General features: G+C 47.0%; 1 protein-coding gene across 2 annotated transcripts in view; it reads right to left on the reverse strand.

Annotated features, from left to right (window-relative positions):
• Nucleotides 1–27,970, reverse strand: part of PAPD7 (PAP associated domain containing 7) — a 40,805-nt gene extending 12,835 nt beyond the window's left edge. Inside the window, exons 1-2 of one of the 2 annotated variants that reach the window (XM_006903128.1) lie at nt 27,906–27,970; nt 413–536 (exon numbers count right to left, since the gene is read on the reverse strand). In XM_006903128.1, coding sequence (XP_006903190.1) covers nt 413–502 — 90 coding nt within the window. In that variant the 5' untranslated portion in view covers nt 503–536; nt 27,906–27,970. Of the gene's footprint in view, nt 1–412; nt 537–27,905 lie in introns of those variants that run through there. The other variant, XM_006903127.1, reaches the window with a different exon arrangement.
• Between the last annotated feature and the right edge of the window lie 26 nt (nt 27,971–27,996).

A 27,996-nucleotide genomic window follows, 5' to 3' on the forward strand; every position in this document is an offset into this window, starting at 1 on the left:
TCAGGTCCCAGGCTCCGTCCTTCTGCATGACGGCGCCCAAACAGCCCACTACCATCACCCGTGTGTCTCTGCTGGGACGAGGTATGGGTGGGTGGGGGTCCTACAAGGCCTGTCCACCCCCCCCAAAAAAAACCCGCCTCATGCCAGCTGAAGAACCACCTGCAGCCTCCACAGCCCATACACAAACCTTCAGGAGCCATGGCAAACCCTGGAACTGTGTCTCCCCCTCTTAAAGCTCAAGCAAGGCCCGCTCCAGAGAGCCTAGGGCCGCACTGAGAGCTGCTTCCAACAGTGACCATCACTCTGACAGTGACCATTATGGTGGGGGCTGTCCACTCTCAGCTTCACATGGCACTGGCCCTTGGGCAGGAGCCAAGGGCCAAATAACAGGCAAGCAGAGGAAGGCACTCACGTCAGCTGTTGGCCAAAGGTCTTTGATGACCGTTTCGATCCGCTTAACCACTTCTCTCCGCATAGCTGCTTCCTCAGGACAAGGCGACATGAAGTTATAAAAGTCGATGATTTCCTCGTGGAGTCTAAGAGCGAAAAAGAAGAGACTGGGCTGATTACACTGACCGCTCTTCCCAAGCTCTGTCAGACCACTAAGTGAACACTTGGTGTCCAGGCGACCTCCGCAGATGGGCACTGGCCAGTGAATGACGGTGATACAGGTACCAACAAGGCCTCAAAAGGCACTGACGCAAACTTACCCAAGAGCCATCTGGTGACTTCACACTGCGGGGAAAGGGAATATCAAATAAACAAAATACATTTTCAATTTAAGAGGGAGGGAAAGGAGAGAATTCTAGTCACGCAAGTTGAGCAATGATTTCCAGTCCCTGAGCCCTGGTAACCCTTGCCCCTAGGCCCACTCAGAGGACACGGTCACCGAGGAAGTGTAGTAGCGAGGTAAGAAGGTGCTCGTCCTCAGGGAGCCCGAAAAGGCCAGCCGCAGCATTCAGGTTTTCTCAACCAGGCCCCACAGCACAACGTCCAGTCGCGACAGCGCTACAGAGAACAGCTTCCAGACCAGGAGTTGGCTTACTTGATGCGAAGTCTGTTCTCTGAAGGATCCAGCTTGCCATGACCAAAATCAGTGGTCAGAGCTGAGGTCCCCACAATCCTCAATAGCCACTAGGCACTGTCACACACAAGAGTCAGCAGCCAGCCTGATACCAGTGACACTGAGACTCAGGGCCAAGGACCTGCCCTGGGCTGATGTTTAACAGCTGACCCTCTAGAGAGTTGTCAGAGACTGTCCATCCTTCTCCCATGGAGCAGCTGGTGAATTCAAACAACATGCCTTTGGGATTGCAATGCAGTTTCACACCACTAAGCAGAGCTCCCTATGTTTATTGAATTTAAAAAAATAGTAACATAAAAAGTAACCAACATTTGAAACAGTCATTACCCCAAAACTACTAAATGTCAACATTTCTAGAGTTTGCATCTTTGTAGCAATTACTAGTCATCAACTACATACTAGGCTAGTAGCTTCTTGAATATGAGGTGTTCAATGCAATTTCGTTATCAGGAGGGTCCTGATCTCTGAAGGACATTATAATATGCAAAGGAGACAGTCAACAAGGGGGTGGAAGACCACAATGAAATGCACGGAGACAGTAATTACAACAAAGGGCTCGAGCAGTGTTGGGCGCGTAGATGGCACTTGACTGGGCAGGGCTTCAACCTGCTGGGCTGGGAGCTGAGGCAGACTCAGTGGCATATAACACAAGGCTTTCAGCAGGAATAAGGCATTCAGGTGAGCAGGTCAATCACTGTCCATCCCAAGAAGAGCCTGGCCAGTAGGATTCTCTCTTAGTAAAGACCTCAACCATAGGCCCAGGAAATGACCTCAAGAAAACCAGCACAGGAGGCTGTGGTCCTTCCTGCCCACTGGGCCTCTAAGGACAGCACAGAAGTTCAATCACAGCGGTAAATGCAGCGATCTGCAATGATGACGATGGCCAGAGGTGCAGGAGAACCACAGAGGAACAGCCTGCTCCAATCTTGTCCTCCACGCTGCATCAACAGAGCATTTCTGTGCACTGACAGGACACGGGCTATGGATCTCACATCCTGACCTTCCTATGATTCCGTGTGTGTGTGTGTGTGTGTGTGTGTGTGTTAAAGTGAGAGAGACAAGAAAGGGCCACCTGTTAGGGTAACAGTGTGACCAGTTCAGGAGCAAGGAGGGCACAGCACAGGGTTCTTATGACAGGAAGAAATTTTAACCATCACCCGTCTGAGAAATGCAGGAAGAAAGTGGACACTCACACCTGCTGACATCAACATCGGTGGGCACACGTGGCCAGTGAGATCCCAGTGTGTCTCCTGGACTACAAAGACACTTTACCCCTAGATACAGGTGTATCTCTGTGATGACTTGAGAGGGACAATCCAGCTCCAACCAGACCTTGAGGACAACCAGGCAAGGAGCCCCACACAGCTCTAGACCAAAAAAGGTGCTGCCACGCCAGGAGCCTGCCAGCAGCATAGGGTCTCCTGCAGCCCCAACTCTGGGAAGCTCACAGGAAGCGCTCATGGAACCAGCCTCTGACCAGGGGACAGGCGCAAGCTCAAGAGGAAAAAGTGCTCCCAGTCTAGAACCAGCCCCTCGGCTGCCTTCATGCTGGACCTGCATGATCTATGAGTGCAATCAGAGTGCTCCTTGGAGGCAAGGATGGGGAGACGCTGGGCATGCTGTCAGGAGATGCCAGTCCCTGGAGAAAATGACCAATCAAAGAGGAAGGCCCTCCACAAGGCCGGGTACAGTGTGTGACAATGAACCTGAGCATGGCAGAGAGTGTGAGGATGAGGCAGGATCTGACAGGGTTTTGATTGGCAGTACATGGGATCACTTATAGTCAGAACTGACTACTGGCATCTAATGCTAACTAACAACAGGGCTCTCACTGGTTGGTTTTTCAAGGCAGATCTCCAGGTCTTTCTTCCTAGTGTCTCTTAATGTGTAAGCTCTGCTGCAACCTGCTCAGCATCACATCAAAATGTGAAAGACAACCCGGAAATGTCAGCTGTGTTTCTGACCACAAGTCTGCAGTATCTACCCTTTCCCTCATTGACAGGCAGCACCTCCTGCAAATGTTTCTGCAATTCTGAAATCAAGATGCATCCCTTGACCTACAGCCGGGCAGCGACTTGTTTAGAATGAAATGTCTCTGCCCACCAGACTGCAGATCTACAGGAAATGTTTATTTCAGACCCCTCTAATGGCTAATTCGAATGGCTCATCTCAGAGCAGGTGCTTGGGAATCTGGACATCTTGTGGACACACAGTGGTGGCCAGCAGGGAGAAATAAGTAAGATAAGGGAGCAATGGGAAGGTATAGGCAAAAGACAGGTGCCAGGTGGCTGCCAACACCAGTCTTCAAGAGAGGGATGTACAGAAGGGTGGGTCTATGTGCCCAGAGACCTTACACCTGGACATTTCTAAGCAGCATCAGAGTCCAAACTCGTCCAAACTTTCTGACCAGAAGGCTGGAGCGACTGTCCCACCAGGACTACCTGGACTCTGCAGGTAACCAGGGACCTCTCGTCCTCAGGCCAGGCTGCTACCCAGCTGGACAACCGCATGGCAGGACACTGACATCTGTGAGCTGAACAGACCTCAGTTCCAGCCTCTGCTGTCACCACAGACACAGAGCAAAGACTGATGGGCCTGGTCTTACAGCAGCACGTTAGGACGCTCCACCAGCTTCCAAAAAGCTCACACTGCAGTCTCCCCAGAAACTCCACCTCCAGAAGACAGCCAGCTTCCACCACTACATACAGGCATTAGATGAGCGCGGGTGCAGTCTCAGCCCAAGTCATTCAGACCCATGATGATGTGAGAATGGTCTACATGACCATCAACGTCTCAGCTACCTGGAGGAAAGGTCACGAAGCAGGCATCTGGATAAGGGACAACTGCATGACAATGTTCCGCAGGCAAACACAGCCTTCAAAGCGTCCGTTTACAGAGGGACATGGAAGTGACTGTCCGCTTCACAACGAATCATGACCAGACAGTACAGAGTCCCTGGGGAGCCTGGGCTCAGGCCTTCATGGGCAGCTGTTCATCAGGAACTCCAGAGGAGGAGGGGTAAGAACTTAGAATGCTGAGCGAGAAAACCTGGGTCTCAGCTGCTGGTTCAGCCCTCCTAAAGCCAGATGATTAGAGATGTCACTCACATCCCCAGAAAGGGATTATTTTACCCTCCAAGAAGGGTGTCCTGAAAGAAGATACAGTGGGAGACCGGTTTATGCGCTGGTGCAGGAAGTCCATGAAGTGCAGGAGCAAAGGCTGAGAGGGTTGCATTGTATCGGGCTGGGAGGGGGCTGACTGTAGGGCTATTTCTCAGATCTGCACATGCAAAAATGCGCAGGTGATTACATCTGGTCTCGGGAAACAGTATGAGACAAGGACATAATTGCTGAGATCAGATCCATTGTGGCTGAAAGCAGAGCATACCATTAAGACATTTTGGTTTTGTTCTATTGACTATGCAAAAGTTTTGACTGTATCAAAACAAATTATGGGTAACATTGAAAATAATGGAATTCCAGATCATTTCATCTTGCTCATGTCATGGGCCAAGAGGCAGTTGTCTGAACAGAACAAGGGAGTAGCTTAAAATCTGGAAAGGTTTGAATGAGGGCTGTATCCTTTCTCCACATCATAGTCATTCTATATGCTAAGTAAGTAATTCAAGAAGTTGGACCAAATGAAGAAGAATGTGGCATCAGGGTTAGAAGAACTGTTTATGAAGCTCAAAGACTGTAGCATTCAGTATGAATCACATCTCAACATTATGAAAAGAAAACCTCTCACAGTGGACCAAGAGGCAACACCCTAATAGATGGAGAAAGACTGAAGCTGTCAATGATTTCTTTGTATTTGGATCCACTATCTACACACATGGAAACAGGAGTCAAGAAATCAAATTATGCACTGCATTGGGAAATAATGGTGCCAAGGGCTTCAACTGATGAAAATACAAGGCGTCACTTCAAAGACTAAGGTGCACCTAACTCAAACCACAGTATTTTCAACTATTTCCTATGAATGGACAATTAAGAATGGAGACTACACAAAGGCACTGGGCTGTGTAGCTCATAACAAATTACTGTGAACACTGAGGAGAAAACCTATACCTAGACCAAGAAGCTGTTGTTCAAACAGAAGGACACACTGCAAGGTTTACAATCAAGAAAGGTGTGCACCAGGGTTGAATCTTTTCTCCACACCTATCCAAGCTCTATGTTAAGAAAATCATTTGAGAAGTCAGACTTTATGAAGAAGAATGTGGCATCAGAATTAGAGGAAGACTCATCAACAACCTCTGTCATGCAAGTGGAACAACCAAGCTTGTTCAGAGTAAAACATATTCATGAAACATCTGCTGCAGAAGATCCAAGACTATAGTCTTCAATATGGATTACATCTTAGCATCAAGAAATAAAAATCCTCCCCTCTGTATCAACAGGCAACACTATAACATGTGGAAAAAAGACTGACATGGTCAAGGGTTTCAATTCCCTTGAATCCACAACCAACACCCATGGTGACAATAGTCAAGGAATCAAAAGATGTATTGCAGTGAGAAAATCTGCTGTCACGGACCTCTCCAAAATGCAAAAAAAAAAAATTGTCAGTTTAAAAGACTAAGGAAAAAGTGAACTTAGGGGTGGGGAGACGGGGAGGAAATGTGCAACAATGAGTGAATGGGGGGGGAATGAATGAATGAAAGACGAAGGTGTGGCTGATCCAAGTCCTGGTCTTCTTAATTACGGACTATCCATCTGAAAGTTGAGTGACATCTAAGGATGACAGAATAACTGACATCTTTAAATCATAGTGTTGGAAGTGTAGTGACTGTTTCATGGGCTGCCAAAAGAATAAAACAAGTCTGTCTTGGAGGACGTGTAACCAGCGTGCTTCTTAGAGGAAGAATAGTGAAACTTCATCTTACACATTTTGGGCATGGAGTAAGGGTGGCCAGTCCCTGGGAAAAGACAGCACACCAGGAAAGGTGAAGGGTCAGAGAAAGAGGGGAAGACCCTGAATAAATAAAATGTTACCACAGTAAGTTCAACTATGGGCTCAAGTACATCAGACATCATGAGAATGGTACAGGATAGGGCAGGGTTCAGGTCCGTGGGTCTGGCACTGGATGAGTGGATGCATAGCAAGATACCTCCTCCCCTTTGCAAAGAGCAGGGTCTTTGTGCTAACACAGCCTGGCTCCACAGTAATTACATCCAGACAGGTCAAGATTGCATGGGAGTCCTGAGTGACCCTTGGGGAGGTGCTGTGGCTCTGAACTCAGAACTGCATTCCCCATTTCCAAGTGCAGAAAAGATACCTTCTTAAGTGGCCAGGACAGATTACTACCTGGTGCCTGGGCACTCCAGTCACTACACCTTCACCACCTTCTTCCCATAATACACCTCCGACAGAGTCCACACAAGGGACAGAGGGCCTCCCAGCCACGGGACCCTGGCTGCCCAGGCAGGAGGGGATGGCCTAGGAAGGGCAGGCAGTTACACTGAGAAGAGGGGCACACGAGGGAACTTCCCAAACAAGATGGGACAGTCCAAGAGTGGCAGGCAGCCATGGTGAGGAAGATGGGGTCAGCTGGCTGCCCGAGCCAGATGAGATGGCCCAGGAGAGGCAGGCAGTCATGGTGGGGAAGACGGGGTAAGGGTTGGCTGCCTGAGCCAGAAGGGACAGCGAGGAGTGGCAGGCAGTCATGGTGAGGAAGACGGGGTCAGCTGGCTGCCCGAGCCAGATGAGATGGCCCAGCATTGGCAGGCAGTCATAGTGGTGAAGACGAGGTAAGGACTGGCTGCCTGATCAAGAGGGGACAGCCCAGGAGAGGTAGACAGTCTTGGTGGAGAAGACAGGGTAAGGGCTGGCTACTCGAGCCAGAGGAGACAGCCAAAAACTGGCAGGCAGTCTGCAAGGATCAGGTAGGGGAAGGAAGCAGGCAGAGTAAGTATCAGAGCAAAGCTGAGCCTTCTAGTTGGTTGCCCCCATGCAGGTCCCCACAAATGAACAGAGATCTGCAGAGTTCAGGTGTCCACACCTGCTATCCTAAGCCTCCTGGTACTGAGAGCCTACTCACCCACAGGGACCGGGGAGGACAGGACAGGGCAGGGTTCTGTAAGGCGGCGAGAACCAACAGTAGACACTCCTAGCCTGTGACACTGACCACACCACCGTTTTGTGAGCACAGCCACTGTAGGGCTTGCTACCACCAGGCTGTCCAGTGGTCGACCCCAAACCCACCATATAAGCCCTTAAAAGCAGAGGTCATAGTAGAAGCTCAAGCAGGAACACTGGATGCGCAAGGTCAAGCAAAGACAAGAGTTGTAGGTGGCCCAGCCAAAGCTGGGTCTCAGCTGGGAACCAGCAGTGAAATAAACGTCAAGGAATGGGACCCTGCAGCAGTGTGGACATGCTTGCTGGGGAGTCAAGCTCCAGTGGAGCTCACAGGCTCAGCCTGTGGCAGGTGAGCGGGGAACCAGCCCACCATCCTGACCTCTCACCCCTGGCACTGTCAGCAAGGAAGTGGGTGCTGATTCAAACTGCTAAAATCTGTGGTGACCTGGCACACGGCCACAGAAAACCAACATGTGCAGAAATTTCCAGTATCACTTGGACGTGTCTGCCTCCATCCTGAGGCCAGGCCTCTCGGAGTCAACCAGGACCAGCCCTCGTCCTTGGCAGTCTGAAACTGCCAATCACTGTGAAGAGTTCCACCAGACAGGACCTCCTTTCAGCATCTGGCTAGCAGTGATCACCAGAGCGGCAGCGTGGTTCAAGTCATTCCTGCAGGTCTGGGAGTGAGACACCGGGGCGATCAAGTCAAACCCTGAACATCCATCCACCCCACAGGTGTTTACTCACCAGCTGGTGTTAGGTGTTGAGTCAACTCTGTGCACAACAACGCGAAACGCTGCCCTGTCAAATACCATCCATCCTCACAAGCGCTGCTGTGGTGGTTTCACCCACTATTGCATGACACTTGTTTTTTAACAAAAAATTCGGACACTAGTGGGGACCATTTCCCAGGATGGCTGGTACCATACACCCACCTGCAGACCACTTTCACAAGCTCAAGACAATGAAAATCCAAATCTTCTATTGTTGTGTTGTTATGTGCCCTCAAGTCCCTTGCACTCATAGTGACCCAGTGTACAAAAGCCCTAAACTCTGCTCTGTCCTGTATCAATTGCACTGTCTCCGACAGACCCATCCCGATCACTCCAGTCACTGAATCAATCCACCTCATAGAGGGTCTTCCCCTCCTGCACTGTCCCTCCTCCCTCCCAAGCATGATGTCCCTCTCCAAGGACCGGTCTCTCCTTACAACATGTCCAAAGTATGTCAGACAAAGCCTGAGAATCCTTGCCTCCAAGGAGCAGCCTGGTTTAACCCTCTCCTGGATGAATCTGTCCATGGTACACTCAATACTCTTCTCCAGTACCACAGCACAAAGGGATCAATTCTACTTCAATCCTCCCTAGTCATTGTCCAACTCTGATGCATAACAAGTGACTGCAAAGACCATGGCCTGTATCAGATGCACCTTAGTCACCAGAGTGACACCATTGCTCTTCGGTACTTTGGAGAGGTCCCTAACAGGAGACTTTCCCATTGCAATACGCCTTTTAATTTCCTGGCTGCTGGTGCCAGAGTGTTGACTGTGGAGCCAAGCAAACTAAAGCTGTGAACAATCTCAATCTTTTCACCATCCATCCTGATGCTGCCAATTGGTCCAGTGCTGAGAATCTTTGTCTTCTTGATATTGAGCCTCAATATCAAGACGCCACACTTCTCCTCATAGAGCCCAGCCTCCTGGATAATCTGTTCTGCATACAGGTTGAAAAGATACAGAGACAGGACACATCCCTGGCATACACCCTTCCCAATTTTGAACCACGCAGTATTTCCTTACTCTGTTCTGACGACTGCCTCTTGGTCCAAGTATAGGTTGCGCATCAGAACGATCAAGTGTTCTGGGATTCCCATTCTTCTCAGAGTCAGCCACAGTTTGTTATGATTCACACAAATGCCTTTGCATAATCAATGAAACACAGATAGACATTCCTCTGGTATTTGCTACTTTCATCTAAGATCCATCTAACATTAGCTACACTATCCCTAGTAACCACGACCCCTTCTAAACCCAGCCTGGACTTCTGGTACTTCTCTGCTGATGTGCTGTTCCAGTCGTTTTTGGATAATCTTCAATAGAATCTTGCTTGCATGTGAAATCAATGATACTATTCTATAGTTTCCACACTCTGCTGGGACACCCTTCTTTGGAATGGGAACAAATATAGATCTCTTCCAGTCAGTTGGCCAAGTGGTTGTTCTCCAGATTTCTTGGCACAACTTGGTGGACGCATCCAGGGCAGCATCTGTTAGTTGAAATACATCAATTGGTATACCATCTATTCCTGGAGCCTTATTTTTTGCTATTTCCTTCAATTCAGCTTGAACTTCTTCCATCATCACTATCGGCTCTTGCTCATATGTTGTTTCATTAAATTCTTGTGTCTGCCAATTCCTTTTGGTATGTACAGTGACTCCGTATACTCTTTCCATCTTCTGATACCTCCTGGATCGTTTAATACTTTGCCTAAAGCATCCTTGATTATAGCAGCTCAAGGTTTGAATGTGTTCTTCAGCTCCTTGAGCTTAAGAAATGCTTAGCAAGTTGGGCCTTTTTGATTTTCTGACTCCAGCTCCTTGCATATATAAAATATTATAATATTTTACTTTGTCATCTCGCGCTGCCTTTTGGTATCTTCTGTTCAGCTCTTTAGTATCTTGAGTTATTCCTTCTGCTTTGGCTTCTCTGTGCGCCAGTGCAATATTTATTTAGTCTCCTTCTGACATCCATTTTGGTCTTTTCTTCCTCTTCTGTCTTTGCAATGACTGTTTGCACTCTTCCTGGATGATATCCTTGATATCCTCGCAAAACTCATCTGGTCTTCACTCATTAGAGTTCAAGGCCTCAAACCTATTCCTGAGACGGTTCTGAAATTCAGGTGGGATAAACTCAAAGTCATATTTCCCATGGATTCAGTTATTTTTCTTAGCTTCAGCTTGAACTTGCATATGAGAGTTGCTGGTCTGTTCCACAATCAGTTCCTGGCCTTGTTTTCACAGCTGATATTGAGCTTCTCCAGCAGTTCTTTTCGCAGATGTAATCGATCTGATTCCTATGCATACCATCAGGTGAATAAGTCCTTGATTGTGCAAAATTCAATCATTCTATACCCAGCTTCATTTCTGTCCCTGAGTCCATGTTTCCAACTACTGATTCTTCTTCTCTGTTCCCAACTTCTGCATTCCAGTCACCTATTATTACAAATGCATCTTGACTGCATGTTTGATCGATCTCCGACTGTAAATGTTGGTAGAAATCTTCTATCTCCTCTTCCTTGGCTCTGGTTGTTGGTGCATATATCTGAATGATAGTCATTAACACTGGACTTCTTGGTATGCATTTGGATATCCCACCAAAAAAACAAACCCCAAAACCAATGCTAAAACTCTGCCATCGAGTCAGAACTGACTCACAGTCACCCTTCACTGGTCTTAAATCACATGGGAGAAGCCTGCTCAACTTTCTCCTCCACAGCTGCTGGTGGATTTGAACCACCAGAGAGAAGCTTGCTCTTTGGGATGGCAACCAACTCCCTACACACTGCACCACTAATGATGATGATGCTATATGCTGTGGAGTTGCCTGTGACTCAAAGCGACCCTATGTACAACAGCTCTGAAGCCTGCCCTGTCCTGAGCCAGTCTCACTGACTGCAACACACCTCCCCCCACTGCTCCAGTATCAATCCATCTCATCTGGGGTCTTCCTGCTGTCCCTCCACCCTTCTGAGCATGATGTCTTTGTTCAAGGACTGGTCTCTCCTGGCCATGGGCCCAAAGTATGTGAGATGGAGTTTCAAAATCTTAGTCTCCAAGGAGAAACCTGCTTTCATCCTCTCCAAGACAGACCTATTTGTTGTCTTGGCAGTCCATGGTATGTTCAAAACTCTTCTCCAGCACCACAATTCAAAGGCATTGATTAGTCTTCTGTCATCCTTAGTCACTGTCCAGCTCTCTGATGCATAACAAGTAATTGCCAAGACCACGGCCTGGAACAGGCACACCACTGTCTCTAGACTGACATCATTGCTTCTCAGTACTCTGGAGAGGTCTCTGACCGCCGATTTACCTAATGCTATTCGTCTTTTGATTTCCTGACTGCTGGTGCCAACAGTGGTGACTGTGGAGCCAAGCAAGCTGTAACTGTTAATAACCACAATCTCTTCTCCATCTATCATGGTGTTGCCAATTGGTCCAGTGGTGGGAATCTTTGTCTCCTTGATGTTAATCTTCAAATCATATTGAAGACTACAGTCTGTGACCTTCTCCAGCAAGCCAAGGTTGTGTCATCTGCCTAAAGTAGGATGTTGAATGGTCTTCCTCTAATCCTGATTCCTCCTCATAAAGCCCCATCTCCAGAATGATCTGTTCTGCATACACAATGAAAAGGCACGGAGACAGGATGCATCCCTGACACATTTCCTTTCCTGATTCTAATCCATGTAGTTACCTCCTTGCTCTGTTCTGAGGAACGCTTACTGGTCCTAGAATAGGTGTCACATGAGCATAATCACGTGTTCTGGGATCCCCATTTTTCTCAATGTTAGCCACAATTTATTGTGACCCACTCAAACAAATGCCTTTGCATAGTCAATGAAACACAGACAGACGTTCTTCTAGTACTCTTCTTTCTGCCAAGATTCATCTGGCATTGGTGATAATGTCTCTACTGCCACAATCTTAAAATGACAAGTTTACATTGCTTTTTAAAAATGGTCATATCTCATATACAGTGCCACCCAAAGGTAATAAAGGAGGTCAGAATTGCTTCCACTGTGGAAAGCTGGGCCACTTCAGTAGACAGTGTCACAGAAGAGAGCCACAGATAGGCAACGCAGTAGAGAGGAAGCTCCCACTCACTTGCTTTAAGTGTGGCTCTGAAAGACACTTGGTCAAGGTGGCCCACATCAGGTCCTTGTGGCAGACAGGACTGACAGGCCCCAGCTCCCAGCTGGAAACAAAGGAGGACGCTTCAACGATTTAGATCCTCCCAGAAGAGCGGTGGGTGAGCATTAACATTACTGGTAAGTATATTCGTTTTCTCCTGGACACAGAGCCTACTAATTGGCCCTAAAAGCCTTCTGAGGTCCCAACTCTTCTATCTCTTAGTTGTTGGAATGGACGGAAAACCTCATAAGCAGTTCCTTACTTCACCTCTACCTTGCATGCAAACTTCCGAGTTGCAAAACAACCCAGTGGTAGATGGAATTTGCTCCAGGACTTAAGAACCATAAATGACATAGCTGAGCCTCTACAGCTTGTGGTTCCTAACCTCTACACTATAACTGACAAAAGTGCTAGTCTATAGGCCTTTTATTGTAAGAACCACCTTCCCTCTGTAACTTGATTTGTGCTACTATTAGAACCTCTACTTGGAATATTATTGCTTTTTAATTTTTAACTCTTGTACTTTTAACTTGTTAATTAAATTTGTGTCTTCTAGACTGCAACACTTCCGTGATACATCTTCAAGGATATGAACATAAGCACAATTGGTAACAGTGCATCTAAATTCCAAAATCAATCTCCACAATAGTCTATGTGTTTCCTACTGCCAAAGGGGCCCTTTAGAGTAGTGAGAGATCTTCACCCTGAAACCCACAGCATCCCTTTTCAGCAGGAAGTAGCTAAGAGAATACGCCAGCCCCTTTTCCTTATGAATCAGGGTGAAGTCTCTCTCACGGAGGAGTGATAGGGAATGGCAAAGGACACACTGACAAAGGAAATTAATCAGAAATGGCTTTGACAAGCACTGTGGCAATTGGACAATTAAAACAGACATTCGGGGGGGGGGGAGAAGAACGAACTGGGGAGGAGGGTAGAGAAAACAGTGCAACAATGAATGAATGAAAACCCAAAATCTCTGTAAATGTTCATTAAAACTAATAAAATGTAATAATAATTTTAAAAAAATGGTCATATCTGTATCTGCTCACACCAGAGCAAACAGCTCCCAGGATACATGGGCCCCAACCTCCCCTTTGGCCTGCTGGTGCTCCAGGGCCACACACCCCTCTGCTGGCCAGTTTGCATCCATCTTTGCCACCCCCTATCTGCAGCAAATAACCCTCAGTGACCAAACAGGGCTCAGTGGCTCTGACATGTCACCTCCTCCACTTAACAGCCAGTGTCCCCTATGGGATTTTCAGTGCACTCTGTAGGGACTGGCTGGCTCGGAGCAGGATATTTATGCTTCCTTCTGAGACCTCTGCCTAAGGGGACAAAGGACAAGGGCACAGGTATACCAGTCCAGTGGGCAGATGCCTCCTGAATGCTCACAGGAAGAGGCTGGACAGAGACAGGCACAAAGGGGACTGCCAGGGGGAGGGCTGTGCTGAGCTATCCTCTGACTGGCCCTTTGCCCAGCAAGGATGGGTCAGGGAAGGTCAAGTTGCACCTAAGCCAGCTGGAGACTCTTGCAGTGAGACAGACTTTCCTCACCATAACAGGGCAAAGGGACAGGTGTGGAATCGGGACTGACCTGTGGGCACACAGATCAAGTCCTCTGAAGGCAAACATGAGCTTCAGAAGAAGACTACAGCTTCTTTCTGGAAAATGCAAAGTGTCAGAAGCCTGAACTAAGTACAAGTACAGTCCGTGGGACATCCCGGAGGACGAAATTATCACTGCTGACTGCTACTGTGTGTCACAGACAGGACAGCAGTGTCTGCTCAGGGACACGGGAAACAGCTCAGAGGCCTCCCCCCCTTCTTGCCCCACTGCAGGCTGGCACAGCACCCTAGAAAGATGTGGGTGAAGAACCTAGAAGAGATGGACACTCTGAGGCCACAGGGGCCCTTCAATACCAGAGGCTGATAAGGGCTGGGACAGGTCTGTCTCATGCAGCCACACAGAGGTGGGGGGCGTGCAGAAAGAGGCCCAACAAATGAGCCTCACATCAGCAACTCCACAGTACCTCCTGTGGGACACCCCCACAGAGGCCACTCTGAACCTGCACGCCACACCTCTAAATTCTAAGAGGGGACAGACTCCGACTAAAGGAAGCAGGACGAGCCCTGGGGGCTCTGCTGAGAGCTTCACACCCTTCTCTACCCTTAGGTTTCAGTGAGGCAGACACACAGCCAACCTAAAAAGGAGAACAGCCTGTCTCTGCATCTAGAAAGGGCACAGGGGACCCACGTGGCCCACATGAGGAGTCACCAGGCAAAGCCTGGAATGGAGCAAAGCACAGAAAGACAGGGAGAGGAGGCAGAGGGCCAGGAGCCAGTGAAGAGGCGATGAGAGGCATGGAGGCCTGCAGAGATGGTCAGAAGGTCAGGAGGAGGCCACAGGGCGTGAACTTAGTGGATGAGGGTACTGGGACCTGCACACAGTGAGGATGGCATGTGCAGGGAGCATCCCGTAGAGGAAGGCTGGGTGTGGAGGTCAACATCACGAGAGCACCAGATCCCAGTCAGCCCTGGCACACAGTAGGACCCTCAAGAGCAGATCTCCGGCAAGGCTGCCTGTAAACCCACAGCTGTGGACGAAGAGACAGGCTCCCGCACCTCCCACTGCAGCCTCTGCAGCTTGACTGCTCACTCATCGGGAGAGTTATCCTAGGAGGACCCAGCCTGGGGGCTACAGTGTCCTGTCCAGACCTGCAGGTCTCCTCACAAGGCCTCAGCACAGGGTCACTCCAGAAAAGCCTGCCCTTTATAACAATCTCCACAGGGGCAGGGCACCAAGGGGAAGAGGCGGGCTAGATAATATGTCCTCAGCCCTTAGGTCTGAAGGACAACCTTAGGACCCAAGAAAGAAGCTGTGGTATATTCACACAATGGAAAACTATGCTTCATTGAAAAGCAAGGAACTCATGAAATATTATACAAAATGTGTGATCCTGGAGGACATTATGCTGAGTGAAGTATCTCCATCACAAAAGGACAAATACTGCATAGAGAGAGCCACTGATGTAAAAAGGGACTGACATTGTGGTTCGGGGAAACTGAGAAAGATGGGATAAATTACGTATACTGCATTGAAACAGATGAGGGAGAGAACGTTTTAAAAGTGATATATGATTAGGTATTCTTGTCATGACAGGAGTCCAGAATGAAGCCTGCATAGTGGACTAGCCTTGGGGGGGAGGGATTGTAGAACAATGAAAGAATTTTTCTTTTATTTTTCAAGGAGAAGAGTGAACAGGGCTGGGGGGTGGGCATGCAGGGAGAAAAGTGCAACAATGAATGAATGGAAATCCAAATCTCTGTAAATGTTCATTAAAGTAAATTTTTTTAAAAAGCTCCTTTGCATGAGATTTACCCATTACAATATATTGTTAGACTTCATGACTTCTGATTCCATGGGCACTGATTATAGATGAAAAAAAATTAAATCTTTGATAACACAAAAAATTAATAATTTTAAAAATTTAATAAGGAAAAAAAGGGAAGACTTTTCCATCCGAAGCAGATGAAGTAGATTACAAGTCCCTACCTCACAATCTCGGGCTGTGAGAATCCACCAAACATTTCCAGGGAGAACAATGGACAACTGCCTTCAGTGTCATTTACAGCCCTAGAAACCACTGGCCAGGAGTCAATTCTGACTTGATGGCCAACAAGCAGCAGGAGAGCACAGGTATCTCTAAGTATCTGTGGTGGTGCCATGGTAAGACACTTGGCTGCTAATTAAAAGATGAGTAGTTCGAAATCACCTCAGGAAGAAAAGGCCAAACATGTCACAAGAGACTGAAGCTTGCAATAAAACACAGAGAGGCCACAACAAAGGAAAGAAATGCTGAAGAAAGAAAGCTGAACAGAAAACGGCAAAGGGAAGCTTGAGAAGAAAGTAAAGTATTACAAGACAATGTGCCAAGAGCTGGAGTTAGAAAACCAAAAGGGAGAATAAGTTTGCCATTTTTCAGAACTAAAGAACAAAATCTAGCCTTAAGACACAATACTGAAATATTCTATGGAAAAACAATGAACAATGCAGGAAGCCTCATACTAAGATTGAAGGAACACACAGAGTCACTGTACCAAAAAGAAGTAGTTGATGCTGAAACATTTCAGGAGGTAGCATATGATCAAGAACCAAGAATACCTAGATTTGGAGGAGGACATTCAAGCTGCACTTAGGGTTGTTGTTGTTGTTGTTAAGTGCCATCAAGTCATAGACGACTCCTAGCAACCCTATGAATGAAAGGCCTGAACACTTGTATAACTTTCATCACTTCTCCAAGTTCAAAAGAGTTTCCGGAAGCAAGCTATTTCAGAAGTGGATGCCACTCCTCCTTCCAGACTTGTTTTACTTGGGAAGCTCCACCATATGCTGTCCACCACAGGTATTTGACACATGTGTGTCACAGAATGCTGGACCAAAAGCAATGAAAACCAGGACTGGGGGAAAAAAATCATCCACCCTGGGTTTGGTTCTATACACCAGGCCCACAGAGCTCTATGTTGTTGTTCTTAAGTGCTGTCGAGTCGTAGAAGACACTGAGGGTACTGACAAAAAATAAGAGCCCAGGAATTGGTGGAACACCAGGTGATGTACTTCAACACAGGCACAGCCCTGAATGTGCTGACTAGCCTATGCCAGAAATCTGGAAGACCTGGCCAACTGGACTGGAAAAGATCCATGTTAGCTTCCACTCATAAAAAAACCGGTTAATATCACAGACCGTGGCAAACACATGGAAAATACGAACAATATCATTAGCATGGCAAAGAAATAGAACTTTACTGCTGCTGTTGCTGGGTGTCATTAAGGAGGATTCACAGCAACTGTATGAACAGATATGCACTCTGTCCTATCCTGTGTAACTCTCACAATCTCTGACACACTCAAGCCCACTGCTGCAGTTACCGTGTCGATCCACCTTGTTGAGGGTCTTCCTCTCTTTCGCCGTCCCTCTCCAAGGAACAGCCTCTCCTAGCAACATGCCCAAGGTATGCAAGATGAAGCTTTATGGTCAATGCCTCCAAGGAGGACTCCGGCTGCTTTCTCCAAGACACATCTGTCTGTTCTTTGGGCAGTCCATGGGATATTCAGTACTCTTCTCCAACACCAAATCATGCTGAGGATTACTAAAAACAATTTGAACCTATTCCAAATATCCACAGGAAAGTGCCAGAGACTCAAGATGGATTCAGAAGAGACTGTGAAACAAGGGCAATCGTTGTTGATGTCTCAGACGAATCTTGGCTGAAAGCAGAAAATACCAGAAAGAGGTTTACCTGCACTATAGAGACAACGCAAAGGGATGACTACATGAATCATAAATTTTGGCTTATACTGAGAATAGAAATCCCAGAACACTTAACCATATTCACGTGAAACCTATACCTACACCAAGAGGCAGCTGCCTAAATAGTACCAGGGAATGGTTTAGAATCAGGAAAGGTGTCTGACAGGGTTGCACCCTTTCTCCATACCTATTCAATCTGTATGCTACAAAAATCATTTGAGAAACTAGAGAATATGGAAAGGAATATGCGTCAGGATTGGTTGCCATCAACAATTTGCATTATGCAGATAACACAAAGTTGCTTGTGCAAAGTGAAGGAGGCTTGAAGTATTTACCATAGCCTGCAATATGGATTATGTCTCAACATTAAGAAAACAAAAATCCAGGGGAGCTCTGGTGGCCTAGTGGCAAGGAGCTGCAATTACAATCCCAGAGGCTCACTGTTCAAATCCACCAGATGCTCCGCCAGGGAAGGAGGGACAAACTCCTCCTGTACCAGTCAGATCTGATTTGACGGTACACTCACACAAAAATAATAAAATAAAAAATAAAAAAAAAAAAGAAGAAAACAAAAATCCTCACCACTAGACCAACAACCAACATCATGATAAACGGGAAAAAGATCAAAGTCGTTAACTAATTCATTTAACTTGAACACACACTCACCACACACCCACAACTGCCTGAGTAAAGAAATCAAAAGATGTGTTGCACTGGGAAAATCTACTGTCCAGGACTTCTCCAAAGTGCTAGAGAGCAAGGATATCAATTTAAAGACTACGGTGTGTCTGATCCAAGTCATGCTACTTTCAATTGCTTTATATGCATCTGAAAGCTGAGCAATGACTAAGGCAGACCAAAGGAGAATTGATGCCTCTGAACTGAGGTACTCACAAAGAAGAGAAATAGCACAGACTGTCAAAAACGTAACAATCTGTCTTGGAGGAAGTGCAACCTGGGTGCTTCTCTATCTCACACACTTTGAGCATTTTATCAGAAGTGGCCAGTCCCTGGAAAAGCCATCACGTTTAGCAAAGTTGAGGGTCAGGAAGAGAAGACCCTTAGAAAAGGACTGGCACAGTGACTTTTAACAGATTTTGAGCATGGCTGAGGTCAAGATGATGGTGCAGGATAGGACAAGATTCAGATCTATCATTCATATTCATAGGGTTGCTAAGAGCTCTAGTCAACTGAGAAGAACTTAACAACACTAATGAAATCCTACTGGGTGGTTCTACTCTGTCACTGAGGGAGCTCTGGGAGCTTAAATGGTAAGGAGCTGGACTGCCATCTCAAAGGTACGTGTTTCAAATCTACCACGGCACAATTATGAGTAGTCTCCTCCTTTAATTTACAGCCTCTGAAACCTGTCGGACAGCAAGCTATAGGTCTGTCCTGACTTGAAAATACATGAAGAGTTACAAGAGCTGCAATCTGAATCAACTTGACTGCCTTGGATTTGGGTGGGCAGGTAGAAAGCTTACAATTTAAACCTTTAAACACTGTCATGCAATTTAAAAACAAACAAACAAATTCCTGTTTGCAACCCCTGTCAAAGGATAGGAGAGGGTGGGGGAAGAAAGCAGGGACACATGTGAGAGCCTCACCTCACCTGCAGCCTATGACTGTACCAGATTATAACAGCTGTCATTCTGCTGCTGCTCTCCTAACGGGCCCAGGCTGGAAGACTTTAAGGAAGGGTTTCCATCTAAACAGACTCAGGCTTTCATTTTGGCCTGTGATCCTTGAACTAGATAACAAACCGGCCTCTGAAAACCCAATGAACAGGAGGGGGACATGGAGAGTTATAGTAGTGTAGTGTAGAGCCCAGACTGGAAGTCAGCTGAACCTAAAAATAATGACAAACTTTATTTAATAATGATGTATACACTTGAAATACTGGAAAACTAGAAATCATAAAAAATGAAATGGAACTCATGAACATCAACTAGACATTAGTAGATGAGATGGACTAGCTTTGGCCACTTAGAATCATTTAATCATATGGTTTATTATGCTGGGAATGTAAAACAGAAAAGAATGGTGCTGCATTCATAGTCACAATCAATTTCAAGTTCTATCCTGAAATACAATGTTGTAAGTGAAAGGATAATATTCACATGCATACAAGGAAGACTCATTTTAACACAACTATGATTCAAATATGTTGTTGCTGTTAAGTGTCATCGAGTCGTAGGCAACTCATAGCGACCCTATGAATGAAAGACCTGAACACTTGTATAACTTTCGTCATTTCTCCACGTTCATAGTTTCCGGAGGCAAGTTATTTCATAAGTGGATGCCACTCCTGCTTTTGTTTTAATGGAGAGCTCCACCAAACACTGTCCACCATGGGTAACCATTATCACATGTGACACATTAGTGCAACAGTGTTTAGCATCACAGCAACCATGATTTACCTCTGTACAGCAAATGGACAGACCAGTGCTATACGGCTTAGAGGAAAGTTGCATCAAAAACAATTAAAACCAGCCTCATACTGCCGACCAAATGGGTTTTTAAATAGGAGGCCAAATCACATCACCTCACACCCATTAGCAAACCAACATTCCACCCTAACCCTCACCAGAACCAGCAAACAAGCCTCTATAGACTCTGGCTCCTGCAGACGACTTCCAAACTGGATTTTAGAACTTCATTTCACAAGTGGGTAATGTTGTTTGTTGTTATGTACCCTATCCTGCTCTATCCTATGCCAACTTCATTGTCTCCAAGACACCTACTCCAATCACTGAATTGATCAACCTCATCTAAATCTAGAGCCAAAGAGGAAGAAACAGAATTTTTACCAAATCTTGCAGTCTGAAATTGACTGAAATGTGTTAATGATAACTGGTGACTGGAATGCAAAACTTGGAAACAGTGAAGAAGGAACAGTAGTTGGAAAATAAGGGCCTGCTGATAGAAAGGAGTCTAGAAATGGAATGATCGAATTTTATATTTCCAATGATTTATCCATTGGATAAATTTTCCATTTTCTTAAAAGACAAAACCAGCAACTTTATACATTGATCTCACCTGATGGGCTCCATTAAGAATCAGATTGACTCTATCTGTGGGAGAAATCATTGAAGCGGCTCAATATCGGTAATCAAAACCAGAACAACGGCGGACTGTGGGTCAGACTCATGTACAATGCAAAATGAAGCCCAAGAAAATGAAAGTAAGACTGAGAACCAAGCTATAATCTTAAATGTACTTCATCTGATTTTAAGATCATCTTAGGAATAGGTGTGAGGCATTGAACACCGTGATCGAAGACCAGATAAGTTGTAGGATATCAAGGATAGCATGCATGAAGGCAAAAGGTCATTAAAAAGATAGAGGAAAAAGAAAAAAACTAAAATGAATGTCATAAGAGACTCTAAAATTGCACTGGAGTGTCAAGAAGGGAAAACATACCTAAGTTAAAATTGCTGAACAGTAGATTTCAAAGGGAAGCTCAAGAAAACAAAGCAAAGTTTTATAATGGAATATGCGGAGAGCTGGAATTGGAAAATAAAAGGGGAAGAACTCACTCTACGATTCTCAAGCTGAGACAACTGAAAAACAAATTTAAGTCGAGTCACAATATTATATTGAAAGATGCTATAGGCGATGTATTGACTGACTTGAAAGAATCCAAAGATGGAGAGAATACCCAGAATCACTGTATGAAAAGAACTGACAGATACTGAAAAATTTCAGGAAGTATCATATTAACAGGAGCCAATGGTAATGAAGCAGGAAGCAGACACTGCATTGAAGGCATCGGCAAAAAATAGAAGGCCCCTGGAATCCACAGGATACCAAATGACTTGTTTCATTTAACAGATGCAACCCTGGATGCGCGCAACAGTCTATGCCAGGAAATTCTGAGAACTGTCTGTCCAACGGGGTGGAAAAGATTCGTATTTGTTCCCATGCCAAGAAAGGTAATCCAACCGTGGAAACTACTAAACAATATCATTAATATCATACGCAAACAAAATATCGGTGAGTATCATTCAAAAATGGCTAGAACAGTACATAGACAGGGAACTGGCAGAAGCAGGATTCAGAAGAGGCCGTGGCACAAGGGCTATTATCACTATTGACGTCAGATGGATCCTGGATGAAAGTAAAGAATATCAGATTATCTATTTGTGCTTTACTGACTATGCAAAGGCATTTGTGTGGATCATACAAGTTATGGCTGACATTGAGAATAGGATTCCCAAAGCACTTAACTGTGCTTTTTGTTGCGTACCAACCCACAGCTGACCCTCCTGTGGGTTTTCAGAGGCGGTAAATCACATGGGAGGAGAATGCCCACACTTCTCCCGTGAAGCAGCTGAAAGACTTGAGGATTGTAGTGCAGCTTCTTGCCACTACAGCACTTGCAAAACCTATACTTCAACCAGGCGACTGATCTATAAACAGAGCAAGGGAACACTGTCATTTTTGTCATATACCATCGATTCAACTGTGACTCATAGTAACCCTATGTACAAGAGCCCCAAAACCTGCTCTATCCTGTGTCAACCTTATTGTCTCTGACACACCTACCTTCCTTACCCTAGTCACTCAATCAATCCGCCTCATTGAGGGTCTTCCTCTCTTGTGCTGTCGCTCCACCCTTCCAAGCATGATGTCCCTCTCAAAGGACTGGTTCCTTCTTGCAGCATGCCCAAATTATGTCAGATGAAGCCTCAGAATCCTAGCCTCCAAGGAGCAGCCTGGTTTCACCAACTTTAGGATGAACCTGTTTATTCTCCTGGCAGTCCATTCAATACTCTTCTCCAGTATCACAACCCAAAGGCATCAATTCTCTATCATTCCTAGTCATTGTCCAGCTCTCTGATGTACAACAAGTAACTGCAAAGACTATGACCTGGATCAGGTGCACCTTAGTCTCAAGACTGATGTCATTGCTCTTCAGTACTCTGGAGAGGTCCCTGCCAGCAGACTTTCCCAATGCAATTCATCTCTTGATTTCCTAGCTGCTGGTACCAAGAGTGCTGACTGTGGAGCCAAGCAAACTAAAGTTGTTAGCAATCTCAATCTCTTCATTGCATCTGTCATGATACTGCCAATAGGCCCAATGGTGAGAATCTCTGTTTTCTTGATGTTGAGCTTCAATCCATATTGAAGGCTGCAGTCCTTGACCTGCAGCAAGCACTTCAGGTGCTCCTCAGTTTCAGCAAGCAGGGTTGTGTCATCTGCATTGTGCAGGTTGTTGACGAGTCTTCCTCCAGTCCTGATATGCCACATTCCTCCGAACAGAGCCCAGCCTCCTGGACGATCTGTTCGGCATATAGATTGAAAAGGTATGGAGAAAGGACATATCCTTGGTACACACTCTTCCCAATTTTAAATCATACAGTATTTCCTTGATCTGTTCTGACAACTGCCTATGGCCCATGTACAGGTTTCATACAAGCACAATCAAACGTTCTAAGATTCCCATCCTTCTCAGAGTTACCCACAATTTGTTGTGATCCACACATCCTTTGCATAGTCAATGAAATACAAATGGACTTTCCTCTGGTACTCTTTGTTTTCAGCCAAAACCCACTTAATATTAGCTATAATATCCCTAGGACCCTGCCTCTTATAAACACAGATTACACATCTGACAGTTCTCTGTTGATGTGCTCTTCCAGTCAATTTTTTATAATTTTCAGCAGAATCTTGCTCACATGTGATAATTTCCGCACTGTCGGATCACCTTTCTTTGGAATGGAAACAAATATAGCTCTCTTCCAGTTAGTTAACCAACCAGGTGGTTGTCCTCCAGACTTCTTGGCACAACTTGGTAAGCATACCCAGGACAGCATCTGTTTGTTGAATTACATCAATCAGTATGCCGTCAACTCCTGGGACTTTGTTTTTTGCCAATTCTTTCAGAGCAGCTTGAACTTCTTCCCTCATCACCACAGGCTCCTGCTCATACACTGTTTTATTAAATTCTTCTGTGTTGCTGGATCAGCTCAATATCAGCTGTGAAAACTAGGCCAGATGCTGATTGTAGAACAGACCACCAACTATTCATGGACAAGTTCAAACTGAAGTTCAAATTAAATGGAATCCATGGCAACCAAAATTTAACCTCGAGAGCACCCCACCTGAATTTCAAAACCATCTCAGGAATAGGTTTGAGGCCCTGAACACTAATGAGCAAAGACCAGATGAGTTGCGGGAAGGTATCAAGAATATCATCCATGGAGAAGGCAAAAGGTCATTACAAAAGCAGAGTAGGACCAAGATAGATGTCAGAAGAGACTCTGAATATTGCACTAGAGTACTGTGAAGGCAAAGCAAAGAGAAGCAATCAAGAAATCAAAGAGCTGAACAAAAGATTTCTAAGGACAGCGAAGGAACACAAAGTAAAGTATTATAACAAAATGTGTAAAGAGCTGGAGTCAGAAAATTAAAAGGGCTGGACTCACACAGTATTTCTTAAGTTGAAGGAACGGAAGAACAAATTCATGCCTGGAGTTGCAATCCTTAAGGATGCTTTGGGCAGAATATTAAGTGATCCAGGAAGCATTAAAAGATGGAAGGAGTAAAGAGAATCACTGTACCAAAAAGAATTAGCCAATACAGAAGAATTTCATGAAACAACGTATGAGCAAGGGAGACCACATGTTTTAAAATTAAAAAGGGATTACATCCTTACGTATTCAATCTGTATGCTGAGCAACTCTATGAAGTGGAATGTGGAATCATGATCGGAGGGAGACTCATCAATTACCTGTTGTTATGTGTATGACACAACCATGCTTATTCAAAATGAAAATTTGAAGCACTTGTTGCAGAAGATCAAAGAATGAAGCCTTCAATATGGATTGCACTTTAATGTCAAGAAAGCAAAGAATCTTACCACTGGACCAGCAGGCAACATCATGATAGGAGAAAAGATTGAAACTGTCAACAGTTTCACCTTATTGGATCCACAATGGTACCATCAGCCAAGAAATCAGGAGACATACTGCACTGGGAAAGTCTGCAACTAGGAAACTCCAAATTACTGAGGGGTAATGATGTCAGTTTGAGGACTAACGTGTGGCTGATTCAGCCCATGGTTTTTCTCATCACCTGCTATGCATCTAACTGATGCCTCTGAGCTGTGGTGTTGGAGAACGCTGAACAGTCCACAGACTATCAAAAGAACAAACAAATACGTCTTGGAGAGGGTGCCGCCAGAGTGCTCTTTGGAGACGGGGTGAGTGGTCTTTGCCTCACAAACTTCAGGCATGTTGCTAAGGAGCGGCCATTCATTGAAGAGGGACAGAATGCTCGGAAAGGTCAGCAAAGAGAGGGAAACTGTTAACCAGGTGGGCGGCTGTCGGAATGAGCTCTAATGTGTCAGGAAGTGTGGAGATGGCACAGGATAGGACAGGGCTCAGACTTGTTCACAGGGTTGCTATGGGTCATACTCAACTCAATGACACCTAAATACGACAATCACCCTTTACAGAACATAGTGAAAGAACGTATGTGTGCGAGTATATATGTTAATGTATGTATACACGTACATCTGTATGTGTGTACACACATAGGTACACATACATATGTTACATATATAAATAAAAAATTGTGTGCGGTCAAGTTGGAACCAATCCACAGTTGACCCTCCAGAGACTTTTCAGAGGCAATTAATTGCACAGGAGACTGCCCATCCTTCTCCTGCGGAGCAGCTGGTGGATTCGAACCACATGCCTTTGTGCGCGTGGGCACTCATGCTTTCTCTCTCACTCACACACACACATTCATACACACACACACACACTTTCTCTCAAAAAAAAAAACAAACACACAACCACAAAAAACAACAACCAGATGGCATTTTCCAATAGGGTACTGTTTCTCAAAATAATTCAGACAAATGATAAACGTTTTTTATTTCCCTTGAATGTTATAGGCAAGTTTCAAAATATTGTGAGACACTTGCAGAATTAATTCCAGAACAAATTTAAATAAAAACATACAACTCCCCACCACAAATCATTTCCAAATTCATTTTGGTTCCATTTTATCACTATAAAAACAATTCGTCATCTTTTAACTGACCATTTTTTAAAAAGAAAAGGTGGGGGGGAGAATTGCTTGTCTTCCATTTAACTCAGATTTCAGGCCACACTGGTCTTCAAATTACCTTGGATCCCATTCCCATCCACACCCCACTTGGACAAAGGGTCCTTACTTGTCCCTGTGGGGGAGGGACAAGGAAAAATGACATTTCCCTTCCCAGCATCAAGGCCGAAAGTGAACTCTGCAGAGCTGGGGTTCAGCAGTTCTGCTCTTGCACCACTGTGATCAGGCCGAATCACTTTCAAATAGTTTAAAATTCTAAAAAGTATCAACTAAACTTTTAGTATAACTAGACCCTTCCAAGAAGTCAGACATGCAGAACACTGCCAGGGTGGGCTGGGAAGCTAATGGGATGCTGTACTCCCTCCCCTTCACTTGGCACTCAGCGCACCTGATGGCCTCATCCAACCAGCTCTCACTCATGAGACTACTCCCTCACCTGAGCCTGCATGTGAACCCTGAGATGAGGACCCTGACTCTACAGGGGCGCTCCCCTCCCACGGGACCAGCACTTTGCAGGGCATACACCCCCGTCCCCCAAGGGGCATGACGCCCTGTCCACCCACCTATTCTCCATCCTCCTAGGCAAGATGCCCTCTACCCCCCAGCTCGCCCCTGCATGGTGGCACCTTCTGCCCCCATGTCCCCCTCTAGCCCCTAACCTGCATTCTGCCTAGGATAGCACACTTCCTCCTCACCCTCCTGGGTGACACACCTCTCACATACTCACTTCTAGAAGATGTTCTCTTCTTCCTGCCCCTCAACAACGCTCCCCCCCACCTCCAACCCCACTGTCCTAGGTATGACGCCCCACTCAAACCCCGCCTCAGGCCTCCTGTCCTCCTGGTGTGGCACCCATTCCATGGCCTGGGCAGCACTCACTCATGGATGACACTTCTCCCCAACTCTTCGGATGAAACCCCCACTCACCCTCTTCCCTCCAGGCCTCATCACCAGAGATTATGCCTCTTCAATGTCCCCAAAGGGCTACTCTCACCCGGAATGACATCCCCATATGACACCCCCATCCTCTCCCTCTCTCTCCTGGCTGTCCTCACCATGGGCCACTGTCATCCAAAATGGTATCCCCCACCCGGCGACACCCCTTTCCCTCAGGCTTCCCCTGGAGCTCATTTGACAATGAGCCTCCACACCTCTGGATGATGATGCTCTCCCACAGGGCTAACCTTGCCCTCAGGACCCCCGTGACATCCACTCCCCCCTTCCCGGAATGAGCCCCCCAAGGGCTGCACTCATTCCAATGACATCGGTCTCCCCACAGAACACTCCACGCGAGACAATCCCTCCCGCTGGCCTTTATAATACATGGGACTTCCTTCCTCATTACCACCCTGTCCTGGGCTGCCACTCATTGGGCATGATGACCCCCACCACCGAAACAGGCCGCTTCACCAGAGGGGAGCCCCTTTCCCCTGTGCCACCCTCTACCCGCGTCCCTGCACCCAGGATGATGCCCCCCTGTGCCACCCTCTACCCGGGACCCTGCACCTAGGATGATACCCCCCCCCAGGAATGATCCTTCCGGGATGACTCCTGCTCCCCAATAACTACACTCAGGATGGCAGCCTCCATGACCCTTGGGGGCCAGCGCTCCCCCCATGACCCTTTGGGGACACTGTACATCCCCACGACCCTTCGGGGACAGGGCTTCCCCCATGACCTTTCGGGGGCAGCGTCCCCCCATGACCCTTCGCGGGCAGTTCTACCACCCCATATGGGACTTTTGGGGAGCAGTGCTCCCACCCCATATGGGACTTTTGGGGAGCAGGGCTCCCCCCATGACCCTTCGTGGGCAGCGCCCCCATGACCCCTTGGGGACAGTGATTGCCCCATGACCCTTCGCTGGCAGCCTCCCTCCCATGACCCTTGGGGACAGCGTCACCCCCCCACCGTTCGCGGGCAGCGCTCCCCCCCATATAAGACCCTTCACGGGAAGCGTTCACCCGACCCCTCGGGAGTAGTATCCCCCCATAACCTTCACCGGCAGCGTCCACCCCCATATGGGACCCTTCGCGGGCAGCGTTCACCCGACCCCTCGGGGGCAGCGCTCCCCCTCAAATGAGACCCTTCGCTGGCAGCATCCACCCCCGACCCCTCAGGAGCGGCATCCCCCCATAAATGACGCTTCGCGGGCAGGATCCGCTCCCCCGACCCCTCGGAAGCAGCATCCCCCCCATCTAAGACCCTTCGCGAGCAGCGTTCACCCCTGACCCCTCGGGGGCAGCATCCCCCCCATATAAGACCCCTCGGGAGCAGAATCCCCCCCATACAAGACCCTTCGCGGGCAGCATCCCCCACATATAAGACCCCTCGGAGGCAGCATCCCCACATATAAGACCCCTCGGAGGCAGCATCCCCCCATATAAGACCCCTCGGGGGCAGCCCCCCCGGCCGGCCGCCCCTCCTCCGGCCTCCCCGGGCCGCACTCACCCCTGGATGCCAGGGCCGTAAGCGCGGCTCTTCCACGGCGTGCCGGGTCGGGGCGCGGCGCCTCCGGGCCCCGCGGCGCCGGGAGCGGCCG

Source organism: Elephantulus edwardii, unplaced genomic scaffold (genome assembly GCF_000299155.1).
Source record: "Elephantulus edwardii isolate Elephantulus edwardi_28Jun2011 unplaced genomic scaffold, EleEdw1.0 scaffold00515, whole genome shotgun sequence".
NCBI lineage: Eukaryota > Metazoa > Chordata > Mammalia > Macroscelidea > Macroscelididae > Elephantulus > Elephantulus edwardii.